General features: G+C 55.0%; 6 protein-coding genes across 6 annotated transcripts; 4 read left to right on the forward strand and 2 right to left on the reverse strand.

The window, feature by feature from the left end:
- Window positions 1-404: 404 nt before the first annotated feature.
- HMPREF1541_01584 (uncharacterized protein) lies at window positions 405-1,424 on the forward strand (the record flags this gene model as incomplete). Its single annotated transcript, XM_008715943.1, has 1 exon — window positions 405-1,424. The coding sequence occupies one exon, from the start codon at window positions 405-407 to the stop codon at window positions 1,422-1,424; it is 1,020 nt and encodes a 339-aa protein (XP_008714165.1).
- Window positions 1,425-1,732: 308 nt separating this feature from the next.
- Window positions 1,733-2,126, reverse strand: HMPREF1541_01585 (uncharacterized protein; the record flags this gene model as incomplete). The annotated part of the gene is made up of 2 exons (XM_008715944.1): window positions 1,733-1,887; window positions 1,952-2,126. 2 exons carry the CDS (start codon window positions 2,124-2,126, stop codon window positions 1,733-1,735), a joined length of 330 nt encoding a protein of 109 aa, XP_008714166.1.
- A 567-nt stretch (window positions 2,127-2,693) lies between these two features.
- On the reverse strand, window positions 2,694-3,116 carry HMPREF1541_01586 (uncharacterized protein; the record flags this gene model as incomplete). The annotated part of the gene is made up of 1 exon (XM_008715945.1): window positions 2,694-3,116. The coding sequence occupies one exon, from the start codon at window positions 3,114-3,116 to the stop codon at window positions 2,694-2,696; it is 423 nt and encodes a 140-aa protein (XP_008714167.1).
- A 400-nt stretch (window positions 3,117-3,516) lies between these two features.
- Window positions 3,517-4,468, forward strand: HMPREF1541_01587 (uncharacterized protein; the record flags this gene model as incomplete). The annotated part of the gene is made up of 2 exons (XM_008715946.1): window positions 3,517-3,848; window positions 3,898-4,468. 2 exons carry the CDS (start codon window positions 3,517-3,519, stop codon window positions 4,466-4,468), a joined length of 903 nt encoding a protein of 300 aa, XP_008714168.1.
- A 708-nt stretch (window positions 4,469-5,176) lies between these two features.
- HMPREF1541_01588 (uncharacterized protein) lies at window positions 5,177-9,811 on the forward strand (the record flags this gene model as incomplete). Its single annotated transcript, XM_008715947.1, has 4 exons — window positions 5,177-5,488; window positions 5,655-6,387; window positions 6,713-7,212; window positions 7,304-9,811. 4 exons carry the CDS (start codon window positions 5,177-5,179, stop codon window positions 9,809-9,811), a joined length of 4,053 nt encoding a protein of 1,350 aa, XP_008714169.1.
- A 958-nt stretch (window positions 9,812-10,769) lies between these two features.
- Window positions 10,770-11,890, forward strand: HMPREF1541_01589 (uncharacterized protein; the record flags this gene model as incomplete). Its single annotated transcript, XM_008715948.1, has 3 exons — window positions 10,770-11,406; window positions 11,478-11,557; window positions 11,723-11,890. The coding sequence occupies 3 exons, from the start codon at window positions 10,770-10,772 to the stop codon at window positions 11,888-11,890; spliced, it is 885 nt and encodes a 294-aa protein (XP_008714170.1).
- Between the last annotated feature and the right edge of the window lie 214 nt (window positions 11,891-12,104).

The following is a 12,104-nucleotide window of genomic DNA, read 5'->3' on the forward strand; positions in this document are numbered from 1 at the left end:
TTTATAGCATTCATCTTGCAGTGCAGCATGAGGAATGTCTACCGTACGGTTCAGAGTGTCCATAGGACTCGATACCGGATACTCGGCATCATCCGTTATAGTTTGACCGCGATAGGCCTTGACCGCGTGAGATGGCTGAGTTGATTGATCACTGCCCCCGTCCTTTGAAATGAAGTTGGTCCGGGGTTGTTGCGTTAAACCGCTTAGAACTTAGTAGGCTAGGAGATTGTTGCCGTTATCTCCTCCCGCCACAAAATCGCGTCGAAAGTTGTTCCGGTCCAGACACAAATGCAGTGCTAACTACGACCACCCACACCACTTGCTGACAAACGGACTTGGTCCCAACTCAAAAAGTCAAGGAACGCGGGCATGACCGCAAACTAGAGCCTGCCCCACACCGAAATATGTCGGACTCCCACTACCAGCGTGACAATGGGCGACCGAGGGCGAGACCGAGATCACCTAGTGGGCGCGATAGCCCTGAACATTACGCTAGAGACCCCCGGAGTAAGGACAGTCAGCATGACCGACGCCACAAGCGCAGTCGGTCGCGCAGCCAGGAACGTCCTCGGAAAAGAAGATCAGTGACACCAGAGCAGAGGTACAGCAGACATAGATCATCAAGCCCAATCTATAAGCCGCGAAGAAATGAATCGAGAAGCCCAGAGTACAGGAACGGCGCTCGCGCGTCGCCGAGACCCCAATCAAGAAGCAGAGACGCCCGCAACGGCCACCATCGAGGAGGGGACAGACGTAAAGACGACCACCACCACCGCCGTCGACCACACTCACGGTCCCACTCGCCGAAGCCGCTCGAGCGCTCACGCGGCCCTCTTCCGTCACAAAACGATGCCTTCACCGGCGTCGACAGCGACACCTACAAGGACAAAGATGGCAACGTGCAGAAAAAGGAAAAGCCCAACTGGGCGCCCACGGGACGGTTAGCTGCCGCCGCCAACACCATCCGCACCGCCAATCGGTCCATCGTGCTCAAGTTCCATGAGCCGCCCGAGGCACGGAAGCCGCCCGCGTCGCAGCCCTGGCGGATGTACGTCTTCAAGGGGGACGAGATCCTGGAGACGATCGAGCTGGGGAGCCAGAGTTGCTGGCTGTTCGGCCGGGAGCCGGCGGTGTGCGACGTGATGCTTGAGCATGGGAGCTCGAGTAAGCAGCATGCGGTGTGGCAGTGGCGGTGGCGGGAGGAGAGGGGGGAGTGGGGGGAGAAGAAGGGCAGGGTCAAAGGCTATGTGCTGGATTTGGAGAGCGTCAATGGTACCACGGTCAATGGGGTTGATATTGGGAAGGCCAAATACTATGAGGTGAGGAATGGAGATGTAGTAAAGTTTGGTCACAGTGAAAGGGAGTATTTGGTGCAGCTACCGCCAAGGGAAGACAAGAAAGACGAGGGCGGTACGGCAGGTTAGAAGACCAGAAGGTGAGTCTATGCGGAACTTTGCTATTAGCTATCGCGGCTTCAACGATGCTACCTAGCCAGCACTGTACAACCCTCCGCACATCTCTTTCATTCTTGCTTGATTGGGGATGAATGTATTATGTTGATACATGTTGTCATGGGCCGAAACCCCGCTCAAAAAAGGACTCCTTCTGCGGGGGATTGAAATCAATCCAGCTCAACTCATGATGAATGGGACACCGCTTTTATCAGCTTCGCCAGTCTACCCGCAGAACATGCAAAGCTCATGGAAAATCATCGGTAGCACGGGCGGCCACTTCAGATCTTAGCCTTGGCCTCCTCTTTGGCGGCGTTGGCCTGGCCCTTCATTTGCTCGCCCTTTGCCTTTGCGTCGCCCTTGAGCTCCTCAGCCTTGGCCTTGGCCTTCTGGGTGTCGACACCGGCGACCTCGGCAACGGCATCCTTGGCTTCAACTGTTGGGAGGACTGGTTAGAGGGTGTGTATTCTTGTTGGGGGTTAGAGAGGTGTGTTACGTACTGCCCTTGTCAATGCCCTTGACGAGCTGGTCTGATACGGTGCGGTCGACCTTCTTGGCTGCGTCTTTCACGACATTACGTTGAGCGAGGGATGTCGAGAAGCAGCGAGTTGATTGTGAGGTCAGGGTGGTGGCGGAGGTGCGGAGGAGGGGTGTGCTGCGGTAGAGAAACGACATCTTGCAATGCTTCGTGGTATGCTGTCTTGGTTTGAGGTAGAGGTTTACTGAACGAGATGATTGGACTGAGTGCAGTGATGGAAAGAGCTTCGAAAGAGGTACAAATGGCAGATTTTGTGCAATGCTGGGAAGCTGGGGTTCCAGCTGCTCTGTCCACTGCGTCAGTGGCACCTGACGTTGCCAAACCAACGTCAGGACCGGAGGCTTCTCCGCATTTCGCGCAAACGGTCGCTTCCCATGGATCATTTCGTCATCTTGCATTAGGCGACTTTGGGGCTCTTTCACATGCTTGCCTCTGCAGCTACACATTCAAGGGAGTGATTAGACGATTAGCTACGAAGATTCGCCCGTAGGAGCCCCTGTTGCTGCTACGGTTGAACGAGGATCGATGTAGGACAATATCCCCTTGGCGGCCGCCCCCAGAGCTCGGCATTTTCACGGACTGAAGTCGTTTGCCTCAGTGATTGCAACGGCATCCTGGGCCACGGAGAACTGTCATACAAGTACAAATTGTAATGCCGCTGCACTCCAAAACACATAATGTTCGAAACACCTGCTGGGACCTGCCTATTCCTCCACGAGCTCCGAATAAGGCGTCTGCTGATGAAGTACCATCAACCAGTCAGCCCCGGGGCTCCTCCTCCAGACGCTGGCTATCAGGGCCTTGAATGGTTGTCCATCATCAGGAGCACCCACTTGCGGTCGCAGAGCTTGCACCTTGTAAGTGATGAGAGCCGTATCGGGACCCAGTTCCGTGACTAGGACCTCATGCATATCATACGACACCCATGGCACGAAAGCTTCGCTTGTCATCACTTCTTTGAGGTTCGGGGTCGATGTGGCAGTGACTCGAACTCCCATCGGGAAGAGCATCTGGCAGTCTTTTGACAAGAATGGGATCAGGGCAGCGCCAGTGCGTTGCAGTGCTTTCCAAGTCTGATCTTCGAGATCCAGGATCGTGTCGTGAAGGGGATCTGTTGTAGCGGCCATTTTTCTAGTCCGAGTTCAATGACAGGATGAATTGAGGAGGTCTCTTCAGTAGATCCAATGATAGTTGGATGCAAGGCGTTCTTCAGAGCAGTGTCGTGTCCCTGATCTGACTGTCCGTTTTTTGTTCAATGGTCTAACTTTTGGCTCGTGTGGTGGCTTGGCTTGGACTTATAGATTATTTCGCTTCACGGTCTCGTGCTGGTGGAGCGTCGTGTCAGGTTTCCTGGTGAGACTGAGCCTGGCTTCGACTTCAGTATTGAGATGTGACGTCAACTGCCAAGTCTTGATTTGCTCGGGGATCCTTGACGCGAGCCTCGGCTACTTGCGGCGCGTTCCTCTCCGCACACCATACTCAATCTCGAGCTCTTGCTCCCTTTTGCCCACCAGCGCAGTATACATCATGCGGCACACGTCCAGATTGAGGACGCTCGTGCGTTCTCCTCGGGTAGGACAGACACGACACTATGCCGCCGCCGCCCAAGGATCTACCATACAGCTACAAAATCATCCAGCCCCTCATTCTGGAACAATCCGCGTGTTGCTGCTCGACAGGCCAGAATCACGCAACGCCCTTTCAAAGCAGTTGGTTACAGACTTGAGGCGTCATGTGGACGAAATTAAAGCCGAAGGTGGTACAGGAGGAACAAGAGCTCTGATTGTGGCCAGCAACGTCGACAAAGCGTTTTGCGCAGGTGCTGATCTCAAGGAGAGGAGAGGCATGTCCCAGGCGGAGTAGGCAATCCTCCAACTCGTACCGCAAGGATGTACTGATAAGATCTAGCGTCGGTGCCTTTTTGACTCACCTGCGATCCACGTTCACCGAGCTTGCGAATCTCCCAGTACCTACCATCTCGGCCATATCCTCGACCGCGTTGGGAGGCGGTCTCGAGCTTGGACTTTGTACCACCCTCCGTGTCTTTGGCTCAACGGCCCTTGTGGGTCTTCCAGAAACAAGATTGGCAATCATCCCGGGCGCAGGTGGCACCTACCGTCTTCCACCCTTGATTGGAGTCAACCGAGCAAGAGATCTCATCTTAACAGGTCGAAGAGTCACAGGTGCTGAGGCATACTTCCTTGGGCTGTGCGACCGTCTTGTTGAAGTAACGTCCGAAGAAGCGAAGAAGGAGGGAGTGGCGCGTGAGAAGGTCCTTGATGCCAGCCTGCAGTTGGCGAGAGACATCTGCGAGGGTGGACCGGTGGCGTTGAAGGCGGCAATGCAGGCCATCGAAGGCTGGCCAAAGGGCGAAGCCTCGGAGAATGCTGCCTATGACATGATTCTGCAGACAGAGGACCGCGTTGAGGCTCTGCGGGCCTTTGCAGAGAAGCGCAAACCTGCATTCAAGGGTCGATAGACGACGCCCAACATTGCCGATCCCTAGCTTGTCCGGGGAAGTGACATGTGCAGGGTACGGAAGAGCACGCCTCCTGTTCCGTGACGCCTGGTGGCTGATTGGAAGTACCTCTGGTGCTTGAAAGGGGGTCATCAGGCACTTGGTGACGCACACAACAGGGTGCAGATGACTGCCGATCCGCTTGACCAGTCGCAGGCTTCCGCCTCGACGTCTGCAGGCCCAAAGTTCCCTCCAGACGAACCTTTGTGCATTGAGCTACATACGGAGTATTGAAGTCTCCAGAACCTTGTAGGCGAAGCAGACAAGCACCAGGGCCAAAGAAGGCATGCCAAAAGCGTTTCTAGGCATGAATTCCATGACTAATTGGTGCTTTGGTCCCCCGCATCGCCACAAAAACGTCTCAGAAGCGACGCCTAAAATGGGTTTGGCCCCCGGGCTAAGGCACTGCGGGCCGCACATCGATGCGATGATCCCGGGGCCTTGCCTTGGCCCAGATCTCGCCTACACTCAACTGCGCCTGCACAAAGCGGCAGCCTTAGTAGAAAGCACCAGAGCATTGCTCACCAGGTGACCTGGTGACTGGTCACCATCATCTGACTATTTGCCTGTACCGTGTATAAGACCCTCTGTCAGCGCCCTTCTGTAGCATGGGCGTCCTCATCGATATACTTTCCACTGCAACACAACAGTCCTGTGAGCTTGGGCGCCATGAGTGCTGTACCTCTTGCAGACCGGATTAACCAATTTGGCCTTTCTGAGGTATACACCTCGCCCGAACCCCTGGTCGACATTGTCTTTGTCCATGGCCTGAACGGGCACGCGTATAACACTTGGGCAACTCACAATCCCGAGGTCTTTTGGCCCACCGACCTCCTGCCCGAGGCAGTCCAAGACCAGCGGTGTCGAATCCTTACCTACGGCTACGATGCCCAAGTCACTGCCTTCTCCGACGGAGCTTCGAAAGACAAGATTCACAACCATGCTGAGCATCTAGCCAGTCGGCTGGTGGCTAACCGATCGGTACGTTCCACAAGTCAATGATTCACAGAAGGATGCAGGCTGTCGTCGGCTTGATTGTGTGTCTCGGCGATACTCTCTGTGTCCCCTTACCATCTTGCTCATTCGCCCAAGCTCGTTACCAGCGATTTTAGTCTAACATGTGCACCATGCTGACGAGCCTCAACAGTTGAAGAAAGCGATTGAAAGACCTATCGTATTCGTCTGTCACTCGCTGGGGGGGTTGGTAGTGAAGAGATGTTTGATTCACTCGAAAAATGTCCGTCATGGGCACATCGAGAGGCAGCGAAGCATTTTCGTCTCTACATATGGCATTCTGTTTTTGGGGACGCCGCACAACGGTAGTGACATCGCCAAATGGGGATCATTACTCGAACGCATCAGTCATGCAGTACTCCCCAAGAAGTTTATGGACTCATCGCCACAGCTAGTCCAGGCTCTCAAATCCAACAACGAAACCCTTCAAAACATCAACAGGTTGTTCATTGAGATCATTGGCCGGTTCCACGTCTATTTCTTCCACGAGTCGAAGCCTATGGACTTCAAAGGCACCAGGATGCTTGTGGTAGAGGAGGACTCCGCCGCCCCTGTCATCGAGGGCGTTGAGCGTATGGGAATCGAGCGCGACCACAGTCACATGTGCAAATTCGAGAACGATAACTCTCCCGGCTACGAGGTGGTTGCGGAGGCCCTGCAACGATACGCTGACGATGCTCCAAGCCTCATCCGAACTCGTTGGGAGGAAGAGCGCCGTATACGTGAGCTAGAGAGACAAGATGCTGCTCGCGAGATCCTACGCGATAGCACATCTGGCTTCGATGCGCTTCAACCGACTTCCCAAACAACTTCGGGTCAGATGAGCCACGCCAACTCGACGGGTAACTCAGTGGGAAACTCAATGGGTGCGCCTCCCCCCAAATCACTCCCAGCACAGCAACATCAAGCCGAGTACGAGGTTGAGGAGGTCGACGATGATGTGGCTCTACCACTTCGACGATGAAAGCCGCTGTGTTCATCACAGCCATTTTTCATCATTCATCGGCGGTCCGGGCTTCCTCGCATCATCTGAGTCATGTCATGATCCTCTCGATCGAGTTGATTAACAACCTCTGAATGACTTTCCCTTCTCGTACTCGGCTGCGCTGTATCACGGTCAGTGGCCTCGTGTCTTGGCGTGTCCGCTGACTTATAAACGCGTAGTATCTTCAGTCCACGATTTGCCGTCAGCCGACCACCGAATCTCAGACTCAGCTGAAGGTCCTCGAGTGGTCACACCTCTTGGCTTTAGACCCAATGCGCATTTCGTCGGCTTTCAAGATGAACTTCGAAAATTACATAAGCGGCTTCAGCATGAGGCTCGCCGAGATATGGGCTCTTGCGCCGTGCTGGTATGGGGTGAAGTGGGATGCGGCAAGACTCACCTCACCCGGCAATACTTCTACAAGCACCGCCTCGATTATCCTGAGGGCTCCTTTTGGATCGACTGTAAAACGACCGAAACGATCACGAAAGGGTTGTGGGATATCGGCGTCAGCATTGGGGCGCTAGAGCAGGAGCGTGATCGACGAACCGTCCCGCCTGGCCCAGATGATTTTGCAGACGTTGTACGACAACGTCTGGAATCTATGCAGGGGTGGTTGTTGGTCTTCGACGGTGTGTTGTTCGAGACGGAAGAGTCGCTTGACGCTTTCCGCAAGTATATCCCCGACCAGAGCGGTAACTGCATCGTAAGCCTGGCCCCTAACCACTTCCTTCTCTCTTGCTTAGCAAGATGCCGGCAAGACCTGTTCCAGGGGGAACCACTGACTCATTCAACAGATCTTCACATCTGTCGACAGGACTCTAGCTCATCGACACCGCCTTCTCAACCCCTCCGCATTGAAGGTCGGCAAGCTCTCCGTTAGTGACGCCACAGATCTGCTGTACCGGAACCTAGGCATACGACATCCGTCGCAACTTCAGACGCAAAAAGCGCTCGAGCTCGTCAAAGACAATGACTACCTGCCACTAGGTGTCCATGCCGCTGCCCACGCGCTCATTGAGCGCGGCAAATCCCTCGACAGATACACCCACGCGTCCACCGATCTTCGTCTGATCACCCCCTTTCTCGACATTATTTCTGGCCTTCGCGCACAAGGACGTGACGAAGCTGTCAACCTTGTCAATCTCTTGAGTTTCTTCACTCATCATGTACCGGTGGCTCTCATTCGTTACGGCTACAAAGGATTGACAGAATCTCCATACAACATAGATGTGCTATCACCCAAATATGCCAATAGCACCAGGACCGACCTTGATAGCTCCATCTCTATCCTTCTGCGCAGTGGTCTCCTGGAGAGAACGTTGCAAACATGGTCGCGCTCATCGGGCAGCTCCTCGCCTGAAGAGTCGAGGTCAATCAAAGGTGTTACCGGACCCCCAACCCAGGGTAACAGCCGACAAACCCGATCCATCACCATTAGAACCTTGGAAAACACGCCTCCTGCACAAATCACCGAAGAGTCAAGCGGGCTGGAAGATCTTGTGGTCACGCGATTCGAATCTAGGGGCACTCGAATGTCAGTGGCCTCCACGCAATCTGTAATCGACACTCTCCGCATACACACTGTTGTCCAAAATGTGATTCGCGATGACCTCAAAGAGAGGCCGCTGGCGGGTGAGCACGATTACTGGTGGTGGCTAGGAGCCTCTGTTCGTCTGCTCAAGTACTCGTATGATGTCGCCAGCGATAAGATGCACAAATCATCCGGAGCCGGCCTCATCCGTGATTACCGGGAGTACGAAGCACAAGCTGCCCGCCTATTTTCGTTCTTCCCGAAGACTTCGCTCAATGCTACCAAAGAATTGCGCACAGCGCGACGGGAGGTCCGCGCAGTGCTCGCGATGGTGAAGCGCGAGATACAGAATCAGTCACCGTCACAGGCGTCTGACAGCAGCCGTAGGCTGTATCAGAGTTCGATATTCGAGAGGTCTTCCAGCACATCAGAGGAGACTCAATCGATCGACCTGAGCTCCCCGAGTCGAGCATCGACATGGGGCTTGGATTCGGAGCGAGCACCGTCGGAATCACCCACCCAAATGCATTCTCAGATGCACACCTCGTCCGAAGTGGACCCTATGAGTGCTCTTTCTGAAAGTGCTATCCTCTCTGATGACGGCTCATGGGTATCCAATGCCACAGAAACCCCTGGTCATGCGCTTTCGCCTCGATCACGGCGGAGTTCTGTACTCCACGCTGTTCTGGAGGGCAGACCGCGGATAAAGCCACACAAGGACTTGGGTGAATGGAAAGCGTTGCCTGTGCCTCCCAGCGTGAGCCAGGCGAGCGTCCACCTGAGCCATTCGTCATCACGGACCAGCTCGGAGCATCGAAGCTCACGGCCTTCCTCAAGCTCTGAGGCCGAAGCAGCGCTTGCAGCAATGCACCGATCAAGCCCACCGGCAAGCAGAGGTGGAGCCCGTCTCCGATCCACTAGTCGTGGAAGCAGTGAGAGGCCAGTGCTGGCAGCACGATCAACTAATGCACCTCTTTCACCGCTGGCTGCTGAGTTTCAGTCTAATGATGCGGCAGGACTTGCCAAGACAGCCAATGTGACAAGTGCCCATTCACGCAATCCCTCTTCGTCGCCACGCTTAGTTCAGGCGCTTCTGAACAGCCAAGCAAGTACACGTGCGCGATATCAATTACCACCTCTGCAAACTGAAAACATCAATGTGGCATACGCTCCGGGCCGAGCAGAACGACCTCCACCGATCTCGAGCTATTCAAAGACGGTGACCAATACCGAAGTGCCCGTAGTCAGGTACTTACCCAGTGGTTATACCTCTGTGCCAATGTCCCGAGACATATCCCGTGATTCCGGCACGGCACTTCCAACTGCCGACATGGGCTACAATGGTCATGGCCAAGGGTACAACGTTGCAGGCTCGGCTCCCCATCGGGCGCTCTCGGATCCTTATTTATTGGGCGTGGATGCTCCGGGAACGTACGGATTCAACTTATCAGATCCAGTATTGTACGGTGATCAGCAGCGAGGACGGGGCAGACAGAACCTGGAGTTTGGGCAGGTTGGACAGTGGGCGAACATTGCGCCTATCGAGCCAGATTTGAGTGCATTTGAGAGCATCTCAATCGATGAGGCAGTCGTACGAGCCCACGCACGCAAGATCAGCGGCGAGGCTCTTCAATTCGGCGACATGGAGCCCGTGAGTGTCGAGGAAGCACGGGTGAGAGCCAATATTGCACGAGAGAGAAGCACTGATAGCAGTGGTCGGGGCCGTCGCCGAGGCGGCTTGAGTGATGAGGGCAGGGACCAGCGCCATTAGTTGTGGCTACCAGGGACAATGGCATATCGTCAAGGAGTTTTCAGGAGAACGTTAGCACTCTGTCAAGATCGTCGGGACACCAGAAGCCTGAGTGTGTTCGGCAATTCATGGCAAGGCAGACCATGAGCAACAGTAGACCGGACACGGGAAAGGGTACGGGCAGAATCCCAAGAGGCATATGCTCCGCATGATGAACGTTACTCGATTGTTCCATGTTGCGTAGCTGTGTTTCACTCTTTCGAGACGCTGATCGACAGCACAAGGCAGCCAGCCACTCCTAGGAGCTGCAAGTAGCAACTTCCTCCTTCGGCACCCACCCAAAACACCCTACTGTAGTCATCTCCACAGTAATTGTAATTGTGGAATATACCAAGGTTGATAGCCGGCTTCCGGCTCTGTTCCGCGCACGAGCTTTACACTCGCCGCAGCTACTACCGTAGTGCCTGCTTTACACAGAAAAGCTACAGACCTGCTGGTTATGTTGCAGCTCGTGGAGCAAACTCGTGCAAACCAGCTCCTGACCCCAGCAGGCCGCTACAATCTCGACAACTTCAGGTGCACGCTCCGAACATTTGGAGATTCCACATCATTGCGTCAACCCCTCTGACTCGAGACTACGTCAAAACTCAAGGCAGTCTCGAAGCCGATCTTAGCTCAGCCTGCGGTGACCCGGAGCAAAGGTGATTCGCTTACTATCCTTTTCCCCTCCGTATCCGAGAATGCGGGGAAATGAAATGTACCACAGAGCGTGTAGTTCGCGAACCCCTCAATGGATCAGGACCGGAAAGGTACCTCGTCGCTCTGGGAAAGCTGATACTTGAAGCCCCTCTTCCCTGCTTGCCCTCGGTTCGCTAATCTGCTGTTGTACTCGTCTCATCATCGCCTGGTCTTATCCCAGATCTGGACTCGTCTCTATATCAACTGCTCCAACGCCCACGAACAAAGTACCTGTGATACCATGGCAGGCATACAATCCCAGCTCGAACGCGGCGCCGTCCCCAATCACATCTCGAACGTATGCCCGGTTGGCACCAAGTTTCACGTGCTTGAGGTCGGTTGGCTCGAGTGCGACGAGGCCTTCGTGGTCCGCGGCGGCAACACCTCGACCAAATCTACCGAGAACAAGGCCTTTGTCAACAAACGCCGCGAGCTCCCCTGCTACTGCATTCTCATCGAGCACCCTCATGAGGGCCTCATTCTATGGGAGACCGGCTGTGGGAAAGACTATCCTGAAGTATGGGGCCCCGCGTTGGCCGACGTCTTTGCCAGAGTCAGGTATGAGCCGAGACATGAGCTGCGGGCGGCGGTCGAGGCTACAGGCAACAAGATCGAGGACATTAAGAAGATCATCATCGGCCATCTTCATCTTGACCACGCCGGCGGGCTGGACGAGTTCCTCGACAGGCCTGACGTGGAGATCTGGGTGCACGACCGCGAATTGCGGAGTGCCTTTTGGTCCGTCGCCACGGGTGCCGACAAGGGCGTCTATCTTGAGCACTACCTCAAGCTGGGCCTGAACTGGAAGACCTTTGACGACCAGACCTTCGACTTCTGCCAGGGCCTCACGCTACACCACTTGCCCGGACACACGGATGGTAAATCACTGCACCTTCTGCTCCACCGACCCTCGCGTGTCACAGTCATGTGCTGACAACTTCTGACATAGGTTTGATTGGTATGCAAATCAACATGCCCGACTCCGGCACGTTCCTCTTTATCAGTGACCACTGCCACGTCATTGAAAACGTAAGTCCGGTCCGGCCATGCAGTGCCACCATGCCCTGCATACCCTGCTGCACCTGTCTCGCTCCAATATGCTCTTCCGTTGCCACTTACCCCTCCCTACCCCTCTCAACGACACACACACACAAACACAGGAAACTGACGAACCATCTTCTTTCTACAAAACAGTGGCGAGACGGCATCCCCCAAGGCTGGCTGGCGCGCGACCACCCGGCCTGGTTCCGCTCCACACAGCGCCTCAAGCAGCTCGAGCGCACCACCCGCGGCGTCGTCGTGCCGGGCCACGACAAGACTCTCTTTGAGAATCTGATCGCCAAGGGCACCAGCTATACGTGATGGAGCTCGCCGCCGCCGCGGGAGGAGGCGAGGGAACAGGGACGGAGGGTCCGAGTGTCTGTACTGAGCTTCCAATTTAGGAACAAGGGCTTGGAGGGAGACTGAGGGGAAGGGAAAGGAGGCTTGCGAAGTTCTTTCCGCAGGCATGAGCCATGCGAGAGCAGTTTCATGATGGGAGGGAGGCCTGCTATGTAAAGGGGTGATGACGGTTCGA

Source organism: Cyphellophora europaea (assembly GCF_000365145.1).
Source record: "Cyphellophora europaea CBS 101466 unplaced genomic scaffold supercont1.2, whole genome shotgun sequence".
Classification (NCBI taxonomy): domain Eukaryota; kingdom Fungi; phylum Ascomycota; class Eurotiomycetes; order Chaetothyriales; family Cyphellophoraceae; genus Cyphellophora; species Cyphellophora europaea.